The sequence below is a fragment of the Mesocricetus auratus genome, unplaced genomic scaffold (assembly GCF_017639785.1).
Source record: "Mesocricetus auratus isolate SY011 unplaced genomic scaffold, BCM_Maur_2.0 Super-Scaffold_100676, whole genome shotgun sequence".
Taxonomy (NCBI): Eukaryota; Metazoa; Chordata; class Mammalia; order Rodentia; family Cricetidae; genus Mesocricetus; species Mesocricetus auratus.
In genome coordinates, this window is record NW_024429266.1 from 138,995,836 (window position 1) to 139,011,740 (window position 15,905).

Here is a 15,905-nt window from a genome sequence, read left to right on the forward strand (position 1 = left end):
TGGGAAAGGGGGACAACAAAGGATAATGTGATATATACAAGTTGAGTTCACAGAAAAGGTTGGTAAACAAAGGAGGAGGGTCTGTCAGGACAGTGGTAGATGAGAACAATGGATAATAATATACTGTATGAGTGAGGCATAATAAAACACACTGTCCTGTATACTAAGTAAAAAATGATTTTTAAAAAAATGTGAAAGGGTCGCCGGACGGTAGTGGCACATAATTTTAATACCAGCACTTGGGAGACAGAGCCAGATGGATCTCTGTAAGTTCTAGACCAGCCTGGTCTACAAGAACTAGTTCTAGGACAGCTTCCAAAGCCACAGAGAAACCCTGTGTTGAAAAACCAAAAAAAATGTGAGTAAATGTAGGCTCTTGAGAGAAGCATGTGGATTCTGAAAGATCCTCATTCTGAAAGATGATCGGAGATATAGGAGACATAGATCTGAATGCTGGTAGGCTGCAGGAATGTTTCATAGTCAAATCACAGTATACATAAACAGGCTGTAGCTCTGGAACCCTGAGATACAAATGAGTACTCACAAGTCCAGGAAAAGTAAGGCATGCTCCATCCTGAATTATGGGGCTTTGGTTCAGTTTAAGACATGCTCACGCAGGTGGCTGACCCGCAGTGCTTATCAAGTGTCGCTGGGTGAGGGAACAACACAGAGCACATAAGCCCATGATAACAGATATCAGCAAGCCTGTTATCCCAGAGGTGTGATGGAGTCTTTCAATTCACCCTACAGGCAACCTCATTCAGTAAGGAAAACTTGGCAGGAAGGGAAACAATTTTCAATAGTAATGAATGCATGGCAACAGGGTTTCTATCTGCAGTCTACAAAAAAAAAATCACTTGTATCTACAGAAATTCTGCATAATCCCCTTCCTAATTATAAACATCTAAAATGGTAATTAACTAGTCAGAGTCAACCTTTTCGAGTATGTCCAAGCTTTAACAACACACGAGGAAAAGAATGAAACAGTTGAATGAAGGCTGCTGTGTGGGGAATTCTTAGGCATGCAAATCAAATTGCATTTTCTCGCACAGAATGGCCTGTTTAACATATTGGCATAGGTTAATGAGATGCTCGTGCCTTAAATTTATACAATAATGAATCAACAATGCCTCTCCTTTCTAATAGAGGTATACTCATTTAAACTTTGCCAACAACAGCACCACAGAATGGTCGCTCTTGGCAGCTGAGATGTCCCTGCTGCTTCTGTAAGATGTAAATCGTTCTTTGGGACATTAAAATCTGGTTGCACGGATAGCAAAGAATAATTATCACAGAGGGTGTCAAATTCAGGAATGGTTTTTATAATACTATACCCCAGAATTCTTACCAGTTGTTAGTCAGCCCAATTTAGAATATTTATTTCACTGTGTTATACATAATTTTCTTCTTATTGGTTTTCTCTGAAGAGTCCAGATGGCCTTTAGAACTTATAATGATTATGAAACTTATAGTTTAATGAAGCACTTTCCACTAAACTATTAATCATTTGGTCTGTTCATGTACAGGTAGATTTAGTCACGCTTGGCTTGAATCCTAGAAGGGTCTGAAGTTTTAGTTAGTTAAAGTTGCATGGAGAAGCCTCGCTCAAAACATGTACCACATTCCATAAAAATGGTGGAAATGGGACGAATGTCTGATCTGTGTGTTTATCTCTCTGTCAATGTCAGTGATAGAGGAGATGGCAGGGGTGGGTTAATACATAGTCAGAGGACAGACAGACAGATGGATAGACAGACACACAGATAAATATGGGGAAGAATGGAAAAAGAAGGGCAGAGACTAGGCATGTTTGTGAATTCAAAATTAATTTTACAAACAAGTTTTTATTTTTGAAAAAAACCCAGTTCTTTGCAGATGACTAGGGAAAGGAAACTGGTTCCTATGGACCAAATAAATGCCTTATTCTCAAATATTTCCTGGCCACTGGGGATCTGGTGCTACCAGTTGACTAAAGGGCAAATCTTCTACTGTGGAAGGGATGGGGATGCTAACCAAACTCACCCGCCTAGGATTCACCATGAAAACTTTCAGTTTGCAAGTATAGAGGGAGCTAGGGATGTGTGATCAAACCGATTTTGGTTTGAACCCATATTTTATCCAAGGTTGTCACAGGTGAGGGGACCAGGACGGAGAAAGGAGAAGACAGGCTTCTTGGAAGGCCGAGCCTCTCATGGCCAGAGACACCTTTGTAGGGGGTAAGATGAGAAGGAAATGTATTGTAATGAAAACTAGCTTCCAACAGGAAGACACCTGGTAGCAGCTGTCACGCTCATCCACCTGGGCTATCTTAGACATCTATTCCTCTCCCACAGCATAGGTCAAAGTGAGAGCACCTAAGCCAGGTATTCCTTGTCCCTCATGGTTGTCATCTGTTCAGGGATGACTGAAAAAATTGAAGTTTTTAGAGAGGGCATTAAAATCTGTTCAGTAATTAGTGGATTTTGATATTCTTATCAGAGTTTTTCACTTAGAATTCTTCACTGTCTTCTTACATGGCCCAGGTCTATCTGCCTAGGGTTGGTACTGCCCTCAGTGGACAAAGTCTTCCAACATTAATCATCAGTTATAAAAATGCCCACAGACATATTCATGGGCACATCCATTGTATTCAATTCTTCACTGGAGGTTCCCCCTTCCAAAGTGAGTCAGGTTGACTGCCAATATTTAGCCATCACTCTATGTGCCGTCAATGTTCCCAAACAATGGGGCATCTGACTTCTATCGGGACCCCGGCAGTCACTAAGAAATTATGACTTCCTTAAGAAAATGCCCAAGTGTTTAATGTTTTATAGTTCATTACTTATTTTTGAGGAAGAAATTATCTGATCACTAAGAACTTCATTTTAGAGAAACTAGATTGGAACTAGAGGAAAAGTGTTTGTTTTCCTGGAGTACGTGTCTAGATGAGTTTATGTGTAAGACTATCACTCATGCAAACAACTTAACAATATAATCTGATTACATTAAATCAGAGCTTCAGGGAAATCACTGCCCCTCTTCACCATCACTGATTAAAATCTGGAATTTCCTTTAAAATCCTGAAATGGCGAATGTCAACATAACACACTGACAGCGTCAATTGACTTCATGACCTGCCAGGTGTCTGGCTAGGAAATGAGTCCCCAGCAACTTCAGCAACTGAAGTGATGATTATCACACAGTATTCTCAATAGTGTCTGATGAACAAGTGATTAGCCTTGCTGGGCACATCCATTACTCAAGTGAGTGTTAACTGAGCCTTGGAACTATGTCACCCACAGATTACAACTGCCCTCCTGAATCCGGGGCAGCCACAGCAGCAGCAGCAAAACCATTCTGCATGGATCTTTAATACAGCGCAGGAGGAAAAGGACTCTCTAGGAGAGCACATGTAGGCATATGCATGAGAGAATAGAGCCCTTAACTGTGGACACCCAAAAGGCTTGGGTTTAAGGCCAAAGGACTCCTCAGTAGCCACATACACTGCTGTATGAGGCAGCACAACAAAAATGAAACAAATCAACGCACTGTGCAATCTCTGAGTGCCTAGGACTTCACTACTTTTTAGAGGCTTGCCTGGCATTTGCTCAAAATCACTCAATTTTCTAATAATTACATATTTGGGTATGAAGCAGAAGATGAGGTTGGGTACTTCAGGAAAATAAATCAACAATCTTTCAGATACTTAGAGAACTATTTATGGAAAAACAGGAACAGGAGTTTCTAATGAGAGGCCAATTTGCTCTCTGTTCCCGTAAGTTATCTGGAAAGGACAAAAATCAACAGATTTTGACACGTAGCATAAAAGTAATGTGTAATGCTTGAGTAAAACAGCCATTAGTAGGTAACACTGCAGGGGCAGCGGGTGTGGGCGTTCCTTAATTCTGAGCCAAACAGAAAGGTGGAATCACTTCTTGACTCTGATGAAAAAAATCACCTGATGTGGCTACAATGGGAACTGTCCTCCTAAAGGCTTCAGTGTTAGCACATTTGCTTCCAGTTAAGGATGGTGTTTTGGAAGGTAGCAGGACTTTTAGAGATGGATCCTCATCAGAGGAAACGGTCACTAGGGAGTGGTTTTGAGATTTTATAGTTTGTCCCAAGTTTCTAACAGTCCTACATTTCCTGTTTTGAGATGTGAGGACAAGAGACCCAACTACAGCATCACACACTTGTTAAAACAGAGTCAACTGCGGCCACCCTTACTTTCCATGTGGGACTGTATCCCCTCAATCTGTGAGCCAAAATAAGCCCTTCCTCCCTCAAGGAGCTGCTTGTCAGTTACTTGGTCATGTCACACAAAAAAGTAAGAAATACAGAAACTGACTGCCTTTTATCTAAGTTGTATGACTATACCTTAAAGAGAGGGGATGGTCCAGTTGGGAGAGGGAGGGTGGGAGTGCAGAGCATTGAAAGACAGATCTTGATAGACCGAGCCATTATGGGGTTACAGAGAATCCCGGTGCTAGGAAAATTCCCAGGAATCCACAAGGATGATCCCAGCTAAGAGGATGCCTGAACTGGGCTTCCCCTGTAGTCAGATTGGTGAATTCCCCAACTGCCGTCATAGAGCCTTCATCCAGTAACCGATGGAACCAGATGCAGAGATCCACACCCAAGCACCAGGCTCTGCGAATCCAGTTGAAGAGAGTGAGTGGGGAATATATGTGCAAGGGGGGTCAAGATCATGATGGGGAAATCTACAGAGACAACTGAGGCAATCTCTGGGAAACTCAAGAACTCTAGACCAACGGTGGTAGTGACTCCGGTGAATCGACTAGGCCCTACTTATGTAGGAGACAGTTGTGAAGCTTGAACTATCAGAGGGAACCCTGGCAATAGGACCCCAATACAAACCTGGTACATGGCCTAGATTGTCAGAGCCCACTCCCTGTGGTGGGCTACCATGCTCAGCCTTAATTCAGGGGGAGGGGATTAGTCCTTCCTCAGCTTAATATGGCAGGCTTTGTTGAGTCTGGATGGGAGGTCTTACCCTTTGGGAGGAGTGGAAGGGTGGCAGGATGGGAGGGAGATGATGGAGGGGGAGGAGGAGTGGAAGGGAGAACTGTGATTGGAACGTAAAATGAAATTCAAAAATATTCTAAAAGGAGAAAAGAGTCCTGATTATTTGAAAACAAATTTAAAAGATGCATATGGACAATTTCTAACCTGCTGCTCTAACACAAGCACAAACACTGGTGTTGTGTTGTGAGTTTGTTTGGCTGCTTGGTTGGTTTTTTTATTTTTCTATTGTTTGAAAACTCCATACATGCATGCAGTGTACTTCAGCAATTCTACTGACCATTCCCCTCCTCTTTTCTGGCCCCCCCAACCCTATTCCTTTCCATTTAATGTGGTCTTTGTTAAAACCCAGAGTCTATTTAGTGTCCGTGGGTATAGGATAACTTATTTGAGGGAACCTCCGCCAAGGAAACTGCTGCTTTCCCCTGGAAACCATTGATTGACTTGATGCCATCCCCACACCCCTATGCTGGGATTTTGGTTACTTGATCTTGTACATACACATTTGTTTTTAAATCTATTTCATTGAGACTTTGAGAATCTCACCCTTATTTAAAAATAATCCGGCCTCAATAAGATGATGGGACAGACCTAGTAGACTTCCTAAGGCAAGCCTTACGATTTTGCCTTTTCTGAGAATCAAATGGGAAGTGGGGTGGGGGGGGAGTGGGGAGAGCAGGTGGGGAGGAGGGAGGGAGAACTAGAGTTGGAATGTAAAAATAAATTAATGAATAAAAATGGCAAAAATTATTTTATCCCATCTTTATCATATCTACTCCTCACTCCTGCTGCTACCTCCTCCCAGACGTCCCTCTCCTATCTTCTTAGCCTCTGGTTTTAAGCTACTTAATCTAGTTACGGCTGCCCTTGTGTGCCTAGGTCTGGAGCCATACCCTGGGACATGGGCAATCTACCAAGGTCTGCATATGAATAAGTTCAGTTTTCTCTCCCTCAGCAGCCATTAGCCAGCAACTTTTTCTGTTTTTAGTCTTCAGTTTATAAAATAAAGAGGTGTATGCAAATATCTCCAGAGGCTATGTTTTTTACTAGCAAAATTACTCAGGAAACACACACACACAATGTTTATTTGTAATTATTTATCCATATGTGCCAGCTTTTGCAGGGGGGTTGGCTTGACAGGGTAGACCCATGTAATGACACCAGAACTTATCAGAAACCAAGGTGGTTCACAGCCTCCCTTGTGCTAGTCCCAGAAACTGCAGTTCTCGATACATCCACAAGATGGCAACATTCCACCGCCTCTGTTGCTGTGGTCTGATAACAAATGCATTATCTAGTCTACAATCATTTTTAATTTTACTGTTGATAGTCTGACAGGCCTGCTTAACGTTGCTGGGTTGACGCTGACCTTTGCATGATTTTGTGCTAAATCCTTTTCTGTAACTTCATTCACTGCTGTGTGGAGGACAGAACACAATTGACTTTACAAGTGGTGGTGGGAGAAGAAGAGAGAGAGGATCACAGAGAGGAGACAGGACAGGATCTGGAGTTGTAGACAGTATCATAGACTTGGGCTTATTTACATAATTGTTTGCATCTATCTTTTATTTAGAGATAGATCTCATGCATCCCAGGCTGGCCCCAAGCTTTAGATTCAGCTGCCCTTGATCTTCTGATTCTCATGTTTTTCCCTCCTAAGAGTTGTGCCCCATGCCAGGTTTATGTGGTGCTGGGAGTAATCCCAGAGCTTTGTGTACATTAGGAAAGTACTACCACCGGAATCCCAGGCCCAGAGCTAGGCACGCAGACACAGGCTTCCAGAGCAGTCATTGACTCCAGAGGAAAGCCCTTTAATTCACACTTTCTTAAAGTAGAATAATTTCTAACTGCATTCTAGCTGGCTAACTTTGTACCACAATTAAGTTTAACTCTCATCTTAGTCAAACAGAGTTTTTCAACAGATGGAGAGCACTGCAGACAACCACAACCGGGTAAAATGAAGAGAGTAAGTGAGTTGCCCAGCACAAAGGGTTCTACCTGCAGCCTCCACACCCAAGTTTCAGGGAACAGAAAGGGAAAGCCGGAAGACCAAGAGATAGGATACCCACAGGCTATTTCCAGAAAGGGAAGATTATCAAAGCCAGAGGACCAGGTAGGGATGTCTGTGTAGTGTCTAACTGGGAAGAGGTACCCTTGAAATCTCAAAAATATGGTTGCCTCAATGAGACCTGAATATTTCAATAGATCCTGTCCTTAGATGAAGAGATTATAGTGACTGTGGTCATTGCAGGAGAATTGTCTTCTCCAAGGACAAGAACCCTGATGGGTTATCCAATCCAACGAAATCAGCCCTAAAGACATGTGCATATAAAGGACATTCAATGAACATAGTAGGCAGGCAGGCTGTCTGTCTGTCTGTCTATCTGTCTGCCTTTCTATCTACCTACTTACCTACACACACACACACACACACACATAATAAGAAGAAAGAGCCATAATTTGATAAGTGGGGGTCAAGGGATGAGTTGGATGGCATAGAGGGAGGGGTACAAATGATGTAAAAACAGTATAAAATTCTCATAAAATTATCAAATTTCAAAAATAAAAAGGGCATGTTCCTCATGAGGGCTACCTATCATCGTGCCCCAGAGCTGAGGGGACAGCATTGCCTACAATGAAAAATGGGATACATCATTAATTTATGTAGTTTCAGTCCCATTGAGAAACTGTTGAGAAAGATTTCAGGCAGAAAAATACTTTTCTTAAAACATTGCCTTTGAAGTCTGAGCAGTGTGTAATTATGGTTAAGATCCTAAAATCTTTTCTTTATCACAGTTGATGTTGGAATACGTTGCTGGTCAGAGGTCACAGCCTCCCCATGGCTAGCAACTTACCTCAGTAAGCTTGGCAATGGAGCTCCCTTCCTCCCCAGCAAAGCTTCCCTCTCTCTTCCTGCCCTTACCTGGAGAATGTCCCTGGGCCTGGAGAACTGACCTTATCTAAAAGCTGTCTCTAAAGCCTAAGCCTGATTCATCTTTAGCTTGACCCTACTGCCACATACAAAGCCTTGTGATAGGAGTGTGCCACTTAATGCAAATTAGGGTTTGTCCCCAGGCTCCCCAATCCTATTGATTCTTTATACTCTGGAATAAAAATGAGCTGATTCACTGAAGGCTCTCTCCCAGAGGGCTGTCTCCAATGTGCTCATGGGCCACATGCAAAGCTTTCTGTCACCCCATCTCCTATTCTCCCTTTGACCTTTGAGTAAAAAGTATTAGTATTACAAAAGGGGCATGCAACAGACAAGGAGTGCCAGCCAGCTCTGCATCCTACAGAGGCAGCATTTATGCTGGGTATCACACAGTTAGCAAGCTGAATGTACACACTTGGATTAAACCATGCTAGTTTGAATCCAGTGGTCAAACAGTTCATCTTAACATTGTGTTGTTGCCCCATTTTTAATTTTAATTTTATTTTTTGCAAAGCTACATCTTTCTTGAATTGTAGTCCTGTTCTTTGAGAGAAACTGAATAGCAACCTCCCCACTAAGCACTTTCTGTTTCGTGGTCCCTGACTGAAAAACATGAAGTGTTTCACCCTTTTTTAGGGTTAAAGTCACAGAATTCAAAGAGAAAACCAGAATTCCTTCGTAAAATTTTTTTTGAGGAGTTTGTGCATAAACTGAGAGTCTTTGGCCTTATGCTCTGATCCAGGCTAGTAAATTCTTGACAGGTAACACTTAGGACTTAAATGTTCTGATGTCCTGATCACTGCAATTGAACAAATCTGGGTGAGATGAGATGAGTTCTCATTACTCACCTCCTGTATTACTTTGCCCCATCACAAGCTGTTCTCTTCACTGGCAAAGAATAAAGACCATAACAGAGCAGGTATGGCCAGAATGAGTTAGCATTTTCCAATAATGAGACCCAGCCAGCCATCAAATGGTTCCTAGAGAAACCCTTTGTTCCTTACCATCTAAAGACTGGGAGAAAAACTCAGGGCTTGTGACAGTTGTCAGGGATTTTGGAGTCTCTGGGAAGAGATATGAACTGGACACGGTTTTATTGCCAGAATACAATAGGTTCAAATATAAGTATAAATATATTGCACAAATAAATTAGCATATGCCACGCTCTTTCCTTCGAAGCAATGATTCTAAGCTCTATGCTTGGAGCTAGGGAAATGACTCAGGTGAAGCTTAGCTTTTTGAATGCTCTATGGGCTACAAAAGGAGCTATTAGAAAAATCTGGTACTCCACTAGGAATTGAGTGTAATCAGGTTCTGAGCAGTGGAGCATGTCTAATCCTTCCCAGCTGTTCCCACCCCACCCCCCACCCAGAGGTCTACATGAGGTCTACATACGTACAATTTTCAGATGAGATAAAAGTCTCATGACATCTGCCATATCAGCCAGGATCAGCAAGCGTGTCACAGCTGATAGCAGGGCCCGCGCTGCCCGCACCATGGTGCCACGCTTGACCGAAGAGCAAGGGTCATCAGCAAACTCAGAGGAGGCGATTCGCATTGTCTCACCTACAAGACAAACACAGAGAGGCAGATGGCAGTGAGGACGCTGACAGCACAGTGAACTTAAAGATCTGTGGGTAACCAACTCTGACCTCGCTGCAAAGCGGGCACTTCTGAAATGCCAGCGCCAAGAAGGGTCCTTTAAGTCTAGCTCACAGAAGCATGGCGGAGCTGGTGGGCAAAGGAAGGTATTATTTCTTTCTATCATATTAAATCATGCTTTTAGCACCAATGGGGAAGTCTTTAATACATTTGAGCTAACAACTGAGATTAAATTACCCTAAGCTTAACTCCTTTATCTCTCCATTTCCTTAGAGCCAAAGCGCCCATTCTTAGGCAACTAGTTCATATGACTAACATCCAAATTTCGAAGTTAATTCTGATTTAGGTTGCTTTTCTGTTGCTGTGATAAACAGTGACCATAATCAACTTGGGGAAGAAAGGATGTCTTTCACTTATACCCCCCTCTCTCTCTCTCTCTCTCTCTCTCTCTCTCTCTCTCCCCCCCCCCGTGTGTATGTGTATGTGTGTGTGTGCATGTGTGTGTGTGTGTGTGTGTGTGTGTGTGAAGCGTGGGACATGTGTACCAAATAAGCATTTAATGATTGCAGTCCCTAACTGAAATTTATATCGAACTTACAGGGATTGTGTATCTTAGTAGTCTACCATTGTACTGACACAAAAAAAGAAATTTTAAGTTTCTCCAAAGTTCTTGATGAACATCATAGACTCTTTCATTTTACACTTGTGCATGAAGTCTATGTGGGAAAGTATGAAAAATGAACTTTGTGCAGGTGATGCAGTCTTAGGACCCAATTACCTTATACATTTTCCTACAGGTCCACACTTCTTTATGCCCACACTCAATAGAAAATCAGATTGATATGAAGGTTGAATGAACTATAACACCGATTGATAGAATTACAGTCTATTTTGACAGACCTATAAAATGATTGGTTTCTTTCCTCTTCCTAGATTACCCTGCTTGTGTGTTATATGTGGGTCTCTGTTCAAGTCTTTCAACAGGGACACAAACCAGAAAACTACCCTGAGATGCTCTCCAAATCCCAGACTTAATCACTGTTATAGGCAGTGAGCAGTCTGATAGATTCCCAGTAGAGAAGAAAAAGAAAAGAGGAGTAAAACGAGACCCATACAGAAAAAGAAAGAGAGGAAGTGGTGAAAACAGACAGGAGAAAAATATAGAAGCAGACTGAGGAAGAAGAATGGGGAGGGACACAGGGATGTAAGGAGGGAGAGAGGGAGGGTGAGAAGAAGAAAGGGAGGGACAGAGGGAAGGAGGGAGGGAAGGAAGGAGGGAAGGAGAGAGAGATAGAGCACACTCTTCCATGAAAAAATGTATGTCTGTAAATGTAAATCTCAGGCTAGTTCTAAGAGTACTCTGAGATAAATGGCAGGTAATTTCATTCAGTTTAAATTAAAAACTAAAAGCCCATTTCGAGCAGATACAAATGATCTCACATTGTTAAAGATTCTTAAGGAAGGTCAATGTGAAATCAGTGATAACACTAATGTGTCTTATATCCCTGGAGCTTTAGGATTACTGGGACAAAGTGGAAATCTATATTACGAAATGATAGGCAAGTTTATCACGATAAAATTGGCCATTTTCTCAGGAAACTGCTTTTCTATAAGGGCTGAAATAATCAGCTGGGAAATGGTAGTGTGTGTAGGATAGCGGATGGGCACTGGGAAGAAGAAAACAGGGATCTGCTGGTTTCCTCCGGTGTATATGTGCGCGCGCGTTTGCGTGTGTGTGTGTGTGTGTGTGTGTGTGTGTGTGTGTGTAAATATTCACTTGTTTAAAGATCTAACTGGAGCCCCTGTTGCATGTGAATTCTCTGATCTCCTTAAGCCCCCATCGTTTGCTGGAAAGAAAAGTAGCATGAGTGACAGGCTAGAAGCAGTCTGTCATGTGTAGTTCTTTCAAGTAAAAGATTATGACAGGAACAAAGATCTGAAAGCTGTTTATATTTTAATTCATGGATTAAATGTGAAAAGCCATCACCTATATTTGCAGCCTTGTGTGTGTATGTATGCATGTATGTATGTATGTATGTATGTATGTAAATTACAAGGTGGGATCTTCATGCGGGGAAAAAACAAGCAAGCTTTACTTTTCTGAGTTTGAACCACCTCAATTAATACTTTATTTCCTAGATCTGAGGATGCTCGTTACACAAAAGCACAATGGAGGCTGGGAAGGAAGATGGAATACAAGGATGGGGTCAGGAAGGAGAGGATTGGGGTAGGAGACGAATCAAGTAAAATACATTTTGTTTGAAAATGCTATATGGTGTCTAATAACCGGAAGGGTAATTTAAAGACAAAAACAGATTTGAAAAAAGAGAATGGGAATTTAAAATCAGTAAGACTGACGTTGTCATTCCAGATGTTACTAAATATGTAAGCTCAGCTCAGTGCTCATGAGATCATGATGTTTACATCCCTCAACTGTAAAACGGGGCTGAAAAATAATGTGTTCTCACCCACAGACTGCAATTAGGGTTAACATTAAAGATGATATAAGCAAGGCTCCTAGCTAAGCACTTACTGTAACATGGCTGCTACAGTTTGACTGGGATATCACTGATACGGGCTCACATGCTTGGAGCGTTGAGGCTCAGCTGGAGGTCATTTGGGAAAGTTATGGAACCCTTTGAAGGTAGAACCACCGTGGATGCAGTGGGCCATGAGGGGCGGGCTTTAATGCTCTACAGCCTGGCCTCACTTCCTGTTCACACTATTGACTGCAAGTGCAATGCAGCCAGGGCCAGAGAGCGCCCTGCTCCTGTGTCCCTGGTTTTCCTACAGTTGACATGTCTTCCCTGCCATGATGGACTGTATCTCTTTGGAACCCCAAGACAAAGTAAACCCTTTTTCTCTTAGGTTGCTTTTGTTGGGTCAATTTGTTTTCACAGCGATATAAAAGTAACTAATATTGATGATATGATGATGATTATTGCTAATATAAGTTCTAACCCCATTGCTTGATCTTCTCTATACAGTAAGAGTAGTTGAAATACTAGTTACACACTCGGAAACATATTTGTGGATGGTCTAGGTTCTTGTGCTTTTTGCTCAAAACGCAAGAAAGTATCTGTCATTCCCCATGTCCTAGTAGATGGTGTCACACCTGTGAACATATATGTAGCAGTAAATTGACTTGGAGAGTATTACCTTCATGGCACTAAACTAAAGGAAAGAAAGAGAGCTGGGACATAAAAGTGGATGGGGGATGGGGAACAACTGAAGGTCAGAGAATTAGGTAGATTTGGCCAAAATATACTATATGCACATATGAATACTAAATAAATTACTTAAAAAGGAAATTTTTCCAGTGAAAGGGTTTTTGTTTGTTTATTTAGTTGTTTTTTGTTTTAAGTCAGGGTATATGTTTAAATGTTACTAAGCTTGAAACGAAAGATGCTTGCTTTGGTACTCAAAAACTACCACAGAGGCACTGAGCTTTGTATACAAAGGCAAGCATAATCTTGCTGTAATATTCACTAACATGTGGAACAGTGAGCCATGGTAACAATGCACAGAATGGGTAGGAAGTAAAGCATAATTGAAAATGGCCCAAGAACATGTTTCACTCTGTGGATAACGGTCTGCATGAGCTCAAACACTTTTTAGACATCTGATCTCTGAACTGGAAAACTATGGAGCGAGGCTCAGAAAGTGCCAGGCGAAGGGACAGACAACACCAATGGTTGCCAGCCTGCCGCACTGAGGGTTCAAATCACAGTATCTTTGCCTCCTCTTAACAGTGGTATCCAAGAGTCTTAATTCCTAAACTCAAAGTGATGAAATAAAAATGAAGAAAAATGCAAGCTGCGGAGCAATCACTGAAAAGCAATCAGAATAACAGCAATGACCCATAAATCCAATGGAAGCAAGATATTCCAATGACCTTCCTCTGCCTTCTATGGTGATATGCATTAACAGGATTTTTCATTACTAAGTAAACAGGTGGTGTACATGAAGACTGAAAATCATAAACAACTAAAAGGAATCAAAAATAACATTCACAGTTCTCACTTAAGACAAATCATCAGGGCACACCTGATGAACTGCCTTCTGGAAAGTTCTTTAAATCTGTAATTTTTTTTGCCAACAATTAAACTGATGGATCACATCATAACTCTTTGCCTACTTACACAAGGTATTGAGAGTTAATAAACTTTCCCCCCTTTTCCCAATACAGGACTCCTAAATAAGGTGAGAAAAAAGAAGCCACATTCCATCTTCCATCATCTTCACTCTGTCTCTGTCGGTGTGTCTTTCTTTGTGTCTCTACCTTCTCTCTGTTGCTGTTGACTGAGAAAAGATTTCCTGCATCCCTGGCTCCTGGGACATTTGCTGTGGATGAAAGGTTGACTCTTGGAATGCCTCCTCCTGTCTCCTTTCTAAGCACTGGGAATGCAGGTGGTGCAGTCCTCCAGGCAGTTATTTATTCCCATTTTACGATAAGCTATGAATCAGATTTTACACATATTCTCCTTAAGGTACAAATCTCTAAGGCTACTGAAAAATGGGTACTATTTAGCCACGCAACAACTTCAAAGATTAACATTTCTACAGAACAAAATAAGATTACAAAGTACTTCACTAGCAGTTTTCTTAAGCCATGGCTAATTCAGCTACTTGGAATACATATTAGCATAGACACTTCCAATTTCTAAGACTGTTTTCTAAAATTCTGTGCATTATCACCATGGATTTTCATTCATATTCCCCATGCATCTTACCTCATGATTGTGCCCTATCATGTATACACAGCCCAATGCCTCCAGCATTGCTTAATTCTGGAGTGAGCATCTTTTGCTATTTTTTTAATCCTAGCACCATTTAAACATATACCCTGACTTGAAACATTAAATATTTTTGTTGGACAGTTATTTTCTTTCTTAATTTACTTAATATTCACATATGCATATAAAGTGTTTTAAACAGTAATTAAGTAGATGGTGTGGAACTGCTGAAGGTTCTACCATTCTCGCTGTGTTACAGAAGTGTTAAGACAGTGCTGTAACACTCAAAGATCCAACACTGCTCCAACTGGCTCATGTTCAAGACATAGAGGAAAATAGCTTCACTTGTGATAAAGCAAACTGAAATGAGTAAACGACCAGGGTGGAGAAAAATGCAGAAATTGTGATGTTTCCCAAGTGGGATCTTGACCCTGATATCTGCCCTCTATCCTGTTTGGGGGCTGGTGGGGTCACTTCTCATTTCCCAAGAAACATCCTGAGTTGGCTGATGATTTGAAAGGAGCCATTGAGCAGGATTGATTTAACTGAGGACCTCTGAGTCAAGCAAATGCAAGGATATCTTTGGGAGAGTGTTCCAGTAGGAGGGGGCTGGTCTGCCAGCAGATGCATAATTTCTTTTGTTTTGCAGATACCATTAGTTCCCCTGTATATGGACCTAAGGACTCTTTCCATCTTAGGATCCTTTACATTTGTCTCAGTATTGTAACAGGGTTACAAGTGGCCCTTCCTTTTGCTGTTGCAAGAAATATTGTCTTTTGAAGATGTCAAAATGCCCCAAGTTCTGTTCAGAAAATCTAAACTGTACCAAGGCATGACTGCTGGATAAAGTCTAATGGGGTAAGTACTCTTGTGCCATCATGTATCCAAGAACAACTGAGGAGAAAAAGAGAAGCTTACTTGACCAAGGTCAACTGCGTTGCAAGTGTCAGAGAGAGTATTCAAAGCCAGCTAGTCTAGAAACAATGATTTAGAAACAACCCATTAAAAGAATCTGTTGCCATAGTTCTGAGAGGCCTGAGATTAGAAGTTGAAGACCCATCTATGTGTTTACTTGGTCTGTTGAGTGCAGGAAAGCAGAAAGGGAAAAAGAGAAGAAAGGGTAGAAAAAGAAAAGGGAAGGGAGAGGAATGGAGGGAAGGAAGGAAGAAGGGATGAAGGCAGTAGGAAGGAAGGACCTCTACAGGACAGTTCCTAAAATTATTCCCAGGCATGCCACTTCCTTCTGTCACAGTACAGCTGATTTGGGACTGCCTCTGTCTTGCCCTAGCCTGCAAGTTGGCCAGTGTAGAAGCCATGATTGCACAACACTGCTACCTCTGCTCTTTACAAGTAAGACATTTTCGATGACATGTTGATGCCTTATTATGAAAATTTCTTCCATTCTAAGAGGGTGGCATGCTTGCTGCACAGCAAGAGTTAACAACACACCCTGAAGTAAGGAAGAGTGTTCTTTTGCTGTGTACTCAGTCTGTTTATTTAACCTGCTTTTAAGAGAACAACTTAGCAACTCATCCCACTTCCCTTGGATTTCCCACACAATCATCTTTGACAGACACAGCTAATGCATAGCTGTAATCTTAAATTGTGTCCTC

The 15,905-nt window shown here is 41.7% G+C and overlaps 1 protein-coding gene across 4 annotated transcripts in view; it reads right to left on the minus strand.

Annotated features, from left to right (window-relative positions):
* Positions 1-15,905, minus strand: part of Ctnna2 (catenin alpha 2) — a 1,132,589-nt gene that overhangs the window by 777,192 nt on the left and 339,492 nt on the right. For all 4 annotated transcript variants that reach the window (XM_005078277.4, XM_005078278.4, XM_040738184.1 and 1 more), the window contains exon 4: positions 9,354-9,520. In XM_005078277.4, coding sequence (XP_005078334.1) covers positions 9,354-9,520 — 167 coding nt within the window. The remainder of the gene's footprint in view (positions 1-9,353; positions 9,521-15,905) is intronic.